The 10,764-nt window shown below is 46.4% G+C and overlaps 1 protein-coding gene across 2 annotated transcripts in view; it reads right to left on the minus strand.

The window, feature by feature from the left end:
• Positions 1–10,764, minus strand: part of Eftud2 (elongation factor Tu GTP binding domain containing 2) — a 41,717-nt gene that overhangs the window by 6,067 nt on the left and 24,886 nt on the right. For both annotated transcript variants that reach the window (XM_055620162.1, XM_055620161.1), the window contains exons 12-18: positions 9,643–9,706; positions 9,192–9,282; positions 5,959–6,094; positions 3,689–3,816; positions 2,425–2,618; positions 1,060–1,171; positions 560–700 (exon numbers count right to left, since the gene is read on the minus strand). In XM_055620162.1, coding sequence (XP_055476137.1) covers positions 560–700; positions 1,060–1,171; positions 2,425–2,618; positions 3,689–3,816; positions 5,959–6,094; positions 9,192–9,282; positions 9,643–9,706 — 866 coding nt within the window. The remainder of the gene's footprint in view (positions 1–559; positions 701–1,059; positions 1,172–2,424; positions 2,619–3,688; positions 3,817–5,958; positions 6,095–9,191; positions 9,283–9,642; positions 9,707–10,764) is intronic.

Here is a 10,764-nt window from a genome sequence, read left to right on the forward strand (position 1 = left end):
ATGTTATGTTATGTTATGTTATGTTATGTTATGTTATGTTATGTTATGTTATGTTATGTTATGTTATGTTATGTTATGTTACAGAGTTACAGATGGTATGACCAGCCACTTGGGTGCTGGGAATTGAACCTGGCTCCTCTGGAAGAACAGCCAATGCTCCTAACTGCTGAGCCATCTCTCCAGCCCTGTTTGTAGCCCAAAATAGGCCACAACTTCCTATGTAGCTGAGATTGACCCTGAGCTTTGGCTCCTCCTGACTCAACCTCCCAAATGCTGGGATTACAGGTGTGAACCACCAGGCCTGGTTTCTCACTTTTCTAGCAAACCAATTCACACTGTGTGCCTATTAAGGTAGATAGTCTATTTCAAGTCGTTTGGGGACGCGCAGGCACACACTCCAATTTTGACTCATCCTCAAACGATAACCAGTAGGGTCTGTCCATGAACGGGGCTGTGGGAAGCGGCAAGTGAGGACACCTGCTGAATGCCACAGAGTGACAGCACAGAGCAGTCAGCTGAGGCGTGTAGGGCTTGGAGCGACCTCAGGCCTGGAACATACCTTGGTGGTGAGAGATGGGTAGCTCTTATTGACCTTGCGCAGGCCGTCAAGCATTTTGGGCAGCTCTGAGGGGTTGACTGGCTCCACAGCAATCTTGATAACAGATGTGGTATTGAATTTCAAGGGCCGGAAAATCTGAGCCTGAGATCCAAAGAACAGAGGAGTGAAGAAGAGCCTCAGGGGTAGGCAAAAAGGCACAGGCCTAAGGGAGAAGCTGAAGTCTTGATTCCCCAACCAAGAACCATGGTACAGCCAGAGCCCAATTTAAAGGGCCATTTGCTCCAGGCACTTTGGCAGAGCACTGGGAAAGAATAAGAGGCATGATTCCTAATCCCCAGCATCTTGGGGGAAATGCAACAGCAGAGTGATGGTGCAAGCTAGGGCCGAGCCACACAGTAGCAGTGGCTCTGGATTAGGCCTTTTGAGTTTCAAAGCGTATTTGTTCACATGGCAGCTTGTGCCCCTCTAGCTCAGTGTGTGCTCCCCTTCAGAAACACTACCTCCTCATTGCCTCGGGGTTCAGTTATAGTTGCTGTCTTTACAATTGGCTGATCAACTCCTTCAATCAGAACCCAGTTGCCAGCAGGAACACGATTCACCTCGATGTGGTACCTGGATTAACAGCCAATGAACAAGCACAGAGCTTAAAGCATTCACTCCATGAAATGTACTGAGCGCCTGCTGCATGCAGGGCACAGAGCTAGGAGCAGAAATAAGTTACAGAGCCATTCTCACAGGGAGATGTGATGGACACTCACATAGGCACACACAGGGCAAGTGCTATGGAAGTGTGTAGTATAGGGAGACAGGACAGGAAAGCTTGATTCTAAGTGGAGACTCCAGGTAAAAGTCACTGCCCAGTGGGCCTCTGTGCATTAGAGGCCAGCTTAGTGTACAAAGTGAGTTCCAGGACAGCCAGGGCTACGTAGAGAGATCCTGTATCATAAAACAAAAAACGGTAATGCAAGGGGATATTAAAACACAGATCCTTGAATTTCTGAGCTCTTTGATTTCCTCCTGCTTTCTAGAGAAAAGGGTGGATCTGGAGGAGGAAAGGGACATCACTGAAGCACAGCGGTCACATCCCTGTCAGGACTGCTCTGACTCTGCTTATCACCTGGGATGACAAACAGCCCAGAAGACCAAAATTGATTCCTCAGACAGGGATGCGCCAGGGGCTCAGCACAAAGGAACAGGCAGCGGAGGTTTGAAAACAAAAGCTTTTGGAAAGAAACCTGAAGCAGCAAGTTAAACACAGGCGAGATGGAAAGTGGGTAAGAGAGATGATCCAGCAGTTACACGCCTGTAATCCCAGCACTAGGGAGGCTGAGGCAGGGGGATCTCTGAGTTCAAGGCCAGTCTAGTCTACAAGTGAGTCCAGGACATCCAAGGCTACACAGAAAAACCCTGTCTTGAAAAACCAAAACCACAACAACACTGGCTATTCTCACAGAGGACCTGAGTTTGATTCCCCACACTGACACGGAGGCTCACAACTGTCTATAACTCCTGTTCTAGGGATCCAAAGCCCTCTTATGGACTCCTTGGGCACAAAGCACACATGTGGTGCAGAGACATACATGCAAGCAAAATACTCATACATATTAAAAAGAAGAAGAAAAAATGGAAATCCTCCCCAAAAGGCTTCACTCTAGGCATCCAAAACTCAAAAGCAACATTTGAACAGTCACCCTTCAGCCTGGGCAACCTTAGGAATTAGATGTCAACAGATCTGCCAGGAGGGGCCATCTAATTCCTCAATGTACCAACCAGGTAGCTGTGTTGCCTAGGATCCCTCCTAACAAGCTGGGACGGTCCAGTATAGAAGCCTACATATGATTCAGCTCTGGGGAGCAGCCCAGTACCTGGCCACAGAGATCCAAAGGCGGCCCACGGTGCAGATCTGGGAGTCTTCCTCGTCCTCCAGGGTGTAGTTCTCCCCCAGCACCTTCACAGGCTGCCCAGCATGGATGGTGCCACTCAGCACCCGGCCAAAGGCATGGAACTGAACTCCGTCATCTGTGCTGTACATCTTAGTCGTGTGACACATCAGGGGACCCTGGCAGGCAGGACAGAGAACAGCTCTAACCACATACATCATGAAGGTAATAGCACCTCCCCTGACAGCAATGACATGAGCTGAGGAAAGAGGCCAGACTAACGAAGATGTGGACACTTGGAAAAATTTCAAACTGTGCATTCCCCTCCCTCTATGAAGGGACTTTTAAAAGGAGATTCAGATACAACAAAAATAAAAATGAGACAACAAAGGCAGACATGGTGGTACAGGTTGGCATAAGAGAGTCTGAGGCAGGAGGACTCCTGAGAGTGTAATGCCAGCCCGAGATAGAGTGAAAAGCTATGCCATAAAACACAAAAAAGGGTCCAGGACTCAGCAGATAAAGAGGCTTGCTGTGAAGCCTGACAATCTGAGTTTGATCCCTGTGATTCACAACAGAAGGGAGGAACCAACTTCAACAAGCTAGTCTTTGGCTTCCACGTGCACGCCATCAAATATATATAGACACTGACACACACACAAATAAACATATGTAACACAAACACACAATCAAGCAAACAAAACTTCTGGCATTGACAAGACTCCTTGCTCTAAATTCCCTATGAAGACGGAACTCAATGCTCAACCAGCCACGTGCTTATGAAGAAAAGCTAGAGCGCCTAAGCAACAGCTGGGATGTTTTTGTATTTTTCTGTTTTGGTGCCTGGGAATTGCATCCAGGGCCTCAACATAGTAAGTACATATTCTACCAGTGAACTAGACCTTGAGCCCCAGCTGATGCTTCTAAATCCCAGGGCTGACCAAGACAAGCTGCCATTTGTTTCTCTGTTATCTTGCAGGTACCGTGCTCTGCAACTCCTCTGACCTTGTTTAACTGTTATAACAGCCACTCACACATCATCATCCTCATAGCACAGACTAAGGGAGCACGAGGAAGGCACCTAAAGTTAACCCCCTACTTCTGGCAACGATCAAGCTCTGAATGCAGGACTGACTCTGCTTTTAGGGGGGCAGGGCAAGCAAGGACAGCAAAGAAGGCAGTGCGCTGCCAACCAGAAATCATGCGTCCATGCAGAAGCAGAAGCAGCACTGGGGGCACGCTCCCTTACGTCTGGGTCACAGTCACTCATGGCCTCGCCGAGGTCGGAGTCCACGCCGCCAGTGTAGGTGTGCTCGATCTTTGGTTTGGCGCCCACCTTTGGAGATGGAATGTGCTGCACACACATGTCCACAAAGCCTAGGGGGAGAAGAGGAAGCCATTACTGGATCACTGCTCCACATTCTTACGGGGCAAGTGGGCAGGAAGTGCGGACTCAGCCTGGAAGCTAACACTTAGGGAAATCAATTTCCTATGAGGAGAAAACACACACTTTTGGAGTCACACCAATGTCAGGGCATTTAAGAAGCAAGCTTCAGTGAGACACAACTTGAAATTCAGCTGACAAAAAAAAATTTTTTTTAAAAAGGAGTTGGGGATTTAGCTCAGTGGTAGAGCACTTGCCCAGCAAGCACAAGGCCCTGGGTTTGGTCCTCAGCTCTGGAAAAAAATAAATAAAATTAAAGACTTTAAAACAATCCCTGACCACAGAGATTCATACTTTTACTGAACATAGGTATTCACTGACTTATGACCCTGAGTCACGTAAGTTTCCCACCTGTATTCCTTTGATTTACTTAGGACAATCCTCAACTGACTAGCCTGTCCTTTGAGAAACACTGCATGTTTCTAGTCAATAAGTTACTGTTTCCCTAACAGATTAATAAGCCATGAAAGAAACACTGCTCATTAGGACAGGGGGATTGGTAAAATCTCTTTTTTCTTCTTCAGTTCTCACGACCAAACCCACAAGTATTCAAATAAGCCTCAGTCCTAGTACCTGCTGTGACTGGTGTCCAGTATCCTCAGGCTGATGGCCAGTCCAGAGCTATTCTGAGCTTTAAAGGTTCAGATACCTAATTTCCACCAGACTTAGAATCATTGATTGTTCAGAGGACCCTTTCCTTGTCCCTCCACTACTCACTTTTTGAGATAGGTCCTTACTATGTAATCCTGGCTGGACTGGAACTCGCTCTGTAGAACTCACAGAGATCTGTCTGCCAGTGCCTCCTGAGTGCTGAACTAAAGGTGTGTGCCACCATGCCTGGCCTTTAAGACAGCTCCTTGCTCTGTAACTCACGCTGCCTGGAAAAATTATGCAAGCCATGCTGGTCTCAAACTCAGAACAATCCTGCATCAGTCTATCAAGTGCTGGCATTACAGGTACGAGCCACCACTTCTGGGTACTTGTTCTTAGTTACAGATGAGAATCAGTCACAGAAGTGACAGGAGGCTGGCTAGTCACTCTGAAAACTGCAGGCCAGGAGGAAAACTCAGGTCTTTCCAGGTGGGTGGTACATGCCTTTGATTCCAGGACTCAGGAAACAGAGGCAGATAGATCTGTGAGTTCCAGGACAGCCTGGTTTATACAGTGAGTTGAAGGCCAGTCAAGTCTGAATCATGAGACCCTGTCTAGAAACAAACAAGCAAAATTTCAGGTCTCTTCTCAGCTAGTCCAGTGTTCCTCCTACTGTAGCACTGGCTTCCACATACCTGAGACAGGAAAGGGGCTCAGCAGAAAGAGAAAGGGGAATGAATCTCAGCCCTTGCCAGAGACTGAGTCTGAAACACAGGCTCATGGAACACCAGGTCTCCAGCTGGTGGTACTGTCTGGGGAGGCTGCAGAATGTTTAGGAGGGAGTCCTAGATGGAGGAAGTAGGTGGCTGGGAGACAGGTTTTGAGAGGTACAGCCTGGCTCCATTTCTAGTCCAGGCTGATTCCTGGTTTTTGGAACTGTAAGGAGCCCCAGCTGCCCACTCTTCTCATTATGAATACCACCATGTCTTCCCCGCCACAATAAACTGTACCCTCTCAAAGGACGAACCGAAATATGATGTTTCTGTTAGGTACTGTGTCCCAATGATGGGGAAAACCAAACATCTCCTGAGTCCTACCCTTTGCGGCCACCTCCTGCCAAACCCCAGTGAATATACCAGAGCTGGAGGCCAGACCCCACCTGCCTCACCTATAGGACCCTCTTGATGCGGGACATTGAATTCCCTTTCCAAACACCAAGAAACAACTAAAGAAAACAGTTGGAAAAAACCTCTGTAGTTGGTTCAAATACATCACAATGCTGTTGCCCCTGCAGGGAAGGGAACTTCCAAGACAAACTGTAAAAGGACACATAAGGCTATGTTTGTTGTTTCTTGAGACAAGGCATCCTGTGGCCCAGAGTGTCCTGTGAACTCCTGATCTACCTGCCCAGTTGCAGGAATGCAGGTGTGAACTGTGGCACCCAGCTGAGGAGAACAATGTAAGGGCCTTGAGCTGCATATTACCTGTGAACTCGCCAAAGAACTTCTTGCAGACCAGTCTGAGCAGGGGGCGGATGTTCAACTTTAGCTCTTCCTTGGTCAGGTGGATGCCAAGTTCATCCAGGGTCCTTGGCAAGCTAGTGTCCACATCACCCACCACCTGTGAGCATAGAAGGCCCTGGGTCAGCTCTGTAGTGACAGCCCGAGTGAGCTATTTCACATGGAGTGGGGGGTGGGGGAGAACCAAAGAAAAGTTTTACAAGCAGTCTTCTATGGGAAGGCTCGGGCAAGAACAGCCTGGTTTGGAGGACTGAGTCTATGCAGCCTAGCCTTCAAGCCAAGCAGGAGTGAAGCTAACCTGGTTAGGACTCCATACTGCCAGTGCTGCCCCCTGGCGTCTGACTCCTCCTACTTAAAAGACTGCCCAGATTTAGAGGCTCATTGTACTGGAAGGAACCAAAAAAGGCCACATGTCAGGACAGGGCCAAGCTAAATCATCCTCTGCAGACTCAAGGTCTCTCTACCGAGGCAGATTCTATAAATTTCTTTTATTAATCCATTCCAGCCTGACAGGAGAAACTAAGTGTTTGCTGGCACTGATAAGTTCTAGTCATTATTTTGTTCTATGGCTATGTTCTCCTCCTCTGTGGCATGCAACGGCCACACACATTGTGTGCGCGTGACCAAACCTAAGAGTGTACCCACTGGACAGCACTGGCTAAACACCTGCATATTTTCTCACTGTCTTGGTGAGATTCCTGTATGATATTTTCACCTTTCCAGCTCTGCACTTTGGCACAAATTCATATAAACAGCGTTACATTCCACTTTTTGGAGCATCTCAAAAGCTTAATCAGAATCCTTATTCATTTTCCCTCTTTCATTTCTCTCTCCCTGTAACCCTCTTTCTGGTGTGGTACTGAGGACTGACCCTAAGGATTCTCACCCTGAGGCAAATACTTCAGAGTTACAACATGATTCACTCAATCAGGTTTTCAATGATGAAAGCATTTATAACTTATTTTCCATTCCTGTTCTTACTTTTGTTTTGAGACAGGGTTGAATAACTAAGTCGCCCAGGCTAGCCTTTACCTTCTGATCCTCTTGCTCTAGCACCTTGGCCCCTGAGGTTACAGGCTTCATGATCAGGTGACTACATCCTTACTATCCTTTCAACCTCACAAACATCATGCATGCAAAAGAATAAAATGGTCATTAGAAAGCTTTTACAACCATTCTTACAAACAGACACACAAAACCACCAATTGATCTTGTTTGAGACGGGTCTTCTCACTATTGTATAAGTTGGTCTCAAACTCAGACTAAGGCGATCTTGTGGCTGCAGCGTCCCCGGCAGTTTAGGGCTGACCACAGGTATGCACCGCGATGTCCAGGGCAGGCATTCATCTAATGACTGCACACTACTTCACTTTATGAGATACATCATGATTAACTTAATCAGGCTTTCAGTGATATAAACATTTAACTCATTTCTAGATTTCTTTTTCTTTCCATGCGGTTATAGATAATGCTATAATAAACATCTTTCTTAACTGGGTGTAATGGCACATATCTTTAATCCTAGCAGGAGGCAGAGACAGGCGGATCCCTGTGAGTACAAGTCAGCCATGACTATATAATGAGACCCTGTCTCAAAACAACAACAAAACAAAACAAACAACAACAACAAAAACTTCATTAATAGTTTTTTTGAGACAGAGTTTTATGCAGCCTAGCCCGGCCTTGAACTCTTAATCTTTCTGCCACCATTTTTCCTAAGTGTTAAACATTACAAAAGTATTACAGTGTTCTCTGTCTAAAATGTGATTTTTTAAAAAGATTTATTTATTTATTTATTTATTTATTTATTTATTTATTTATTTATTTATTTATTTATTTATTATGTGATCAGTATTTTATCTGCATGTACACCTGCTCACCAGAAAATAGCATCCAATCTCATTATAGATGGTTGTGAGCCACCATGTGGTTGCTGGGAATTGAACTCAGGACCTCTGGAAGAGCAGCCACTGCTCTTAACCTCTGAGCCATCTCTCCAGCCCCCTAAAATGTGATTTTTAAGTTAATTTTTATTTATGTGCATGTGTGTGAACTTATGTGTACCACATGCATGCAGGTGCCTATAGTGACCAGAAGAGAATATCGGAACTAAAATGATGAGAAGATGTGAACCTACTGATGTGGGTGCTTAGCTGAACTCAGGGCCTCTACAAGAACAGTAAGCATTCATTCATTCATTCATTCATTCATTCATTCATTCATTCATTCAGTATTCCTAACTGCAGAACCAACCCTCCAGCTCCCTTGTTTTTTTGAGGCAGGGTCTCAAGTGTCAAGGCTAGCTTCTAACTCACTATGTAGTTAAGGATATCTATGAATGCACGATCATAAGGTCTCTACGTCCTAAGAACTGGGCTTACAGGCATATGTCCCAGGCCTACTTTTACCCAGCACTAAGAATTGGACCCAAGGCAAGCCCTCTAACACACTGCACTACACACTTAGCAGCCAAACTTTTAAAAATTATTTAAAAGTTTAGGTGTATGTGCAAACAAATTAAGTGTTGTGTATATGTGTACCATATGCATGCAGATGCCCACGGAAGCCAGAAGAGGGCACCATATGCCGTAGAACTGGAATTACAGGTGCTTGTGAGTTGCCCAACATGGGTGCTGGGACGTGAACTCAAGTTCTCTACAAGATCAACAAGTGTACTTAATCACTAAGCTGTCTCTCCTTCCCTCCAAAAGTTTTTGAAATTTTTGAAACAGGGTTTCTCTTTGTGACCCTGGCTGTCCTGGAACTCCCTATGTAGACTAGGCTACCTTGAACTCAGATCTGCCTGCCTCTGCCTCACCGGTGCTGGGATTAAAGAAAGGTGTGTGCCACCTGACTCAAAAGGTTTTTAGTAAACACGTGAAGATGGGGCTGGGAGATGCCAGTCGAGGGTAAGATGCATGCTGTGAAGGCATGAAGACCTGACTGGGCTCCACACCCACATAAGAGCTGGGCACACCTGCATGATGTCTCACCCCGGCACCCAGAGTGCTAGAGGAAGACATCCGACACCAAACTCTGGCCTACTCACACATGTGCGTGCCTAAGCATATGAGGTTGCATATGAACATGCACCCTACACAAACAAGCCCCCACAACACACAAACACAAAATCAAAATAAACAAGTGATGGCAGAGCAAGTTTAAAGCAGACCTGAAGCAGGTGGCCCAACACTCACCTGAGCAAGGATCTTATAAAGGGGCTCCAAGATAAACTCCACAAAGCTCCTCTGGGAACTGCTGGTTGGAGCCTTTTTTGTGAACTTTCTCCTAAGGAGAAAAAGAAGTGTTGTGAGTGACCAAGGAGGGAGAAGTTGGCTTATCACCAGGACACATTGCCTAAATTCTGAGTCTCAGGCGAAGCCAAGCAGAGGGAGGGATCAGTTTCCAAATGGATTCCTGAAAGGACTCATGGCTAAGGCTGTCCTGCATGCCTGGCCTGGCCTGGCCTTGAAGACCTGGGGAAAACAGCCTCTCCCTCCACTACAGCTCACAACGCCAAGCATTCAGAGTTGCAGAGACATGGCGACTCATGCATAAGACAAAAGTAGGTTTTAGCTTTAGAAATTCATGTATCATTACTGGGAAAATCGCCAGTCCATAAGAGTTAACACCCCACATGCTACTTACGTCTTAGGATTGAAGTAGATGTCACCCCAGAGTCTTTTAGCAAATTCCTGGTAATTAATGTCACCTATAGAAGAAGCCACACGATTACAATTGCCTGGGATAGTGTAGTTCAAAATGCTGTTTTAGGTGCTGTGATTTAAAGCTGAAAATTCTACCACCTTCCTTTCCAAGGTCTAGACGTTTCCTTCTAATCAGGCAGTTAAACACTGAGGCACAGAGGAGGACAGGACTGGACCAAAGCAGACAAGGCCGAGACTGAGGCAAAAGGAAACCCAGGCATCTCCCCAAGTACAAGGGTCCTGGGGCCCAGGCCTAGGACCAAGCTATGAACAGGAGCTCTCACAAAACAGGCCAACCGCTCATCTATACCATCCGCAGTGACACCCATCCTTTCTGCAACCATGTGGACCATTTTCTAGCTGCAGTGTCATCATGAGGGGCCACTGAGTGGAGCCCTAACCCCCAAGAGACACCTAGGCCTGGAGAGTGAATATTGAAGCCATCCTTTAAAAAACTTAAGAGTCTCACTGTGTAGCCCTCTCCAGCCTGGGCGCATATGTAGAGCAGGCTGTCCCGAAAACTGAGATTCACCTGTCTTCTCCTCTTCAGCATACCCTCCTAACACGGGACTCCGCAGCTCCCTGACTCATCTTTTAGCAATTGGTAATTTCAGTTTAACTGCAGTGTGAAATTTCATCAGACTGGACCAAGCAACCATGGCTTCTAAAATTCATGCCCCTCTGAGTCTGGATGGGAATATATCGTAGTGACAGAGCACTCGCCTCTAAACCTTCGAGCACAGATCTCCTGAAACATTCAGTTACAGATCTGAGAATGCCAACCACCTCCTAGATAATTCTACCCAGATGTCAGGCTGTCCCCGTTTACCTCAGACAGCATAAGAAACAGTACCCCCCTTCCCTAAAAGCCACAGTTCCTCTCCAGACTTCTCTATCATTGCAGCTATTGATGCATTTCAAACATGTTCCAAATCCTTTTCTTCCTTTCTGCCAATTATAAAGTTCCCCTCCCCACTCTTCAGACACTGCCATTTTTTATTTTAGCTGTTTAAAAGAGAGAGAGAGAGAGAGAGAGAGAGAGAGAGAGAGAGAGAGAGAGAGA

Source organism: Psammomys obesus, unplaced genomic scaffold, assembly GCF_907164565.1.
Source record: "Psammomys obesus unplaced genomic scaffold, mPsaObe1.curated_primary_1811, whole genome shotgun sequence".
NCBI lineage: Eukaryota > Metazoa > Chordata > Mammalia > Rodentia > Muridae > Psammomys > Psammomys obesus.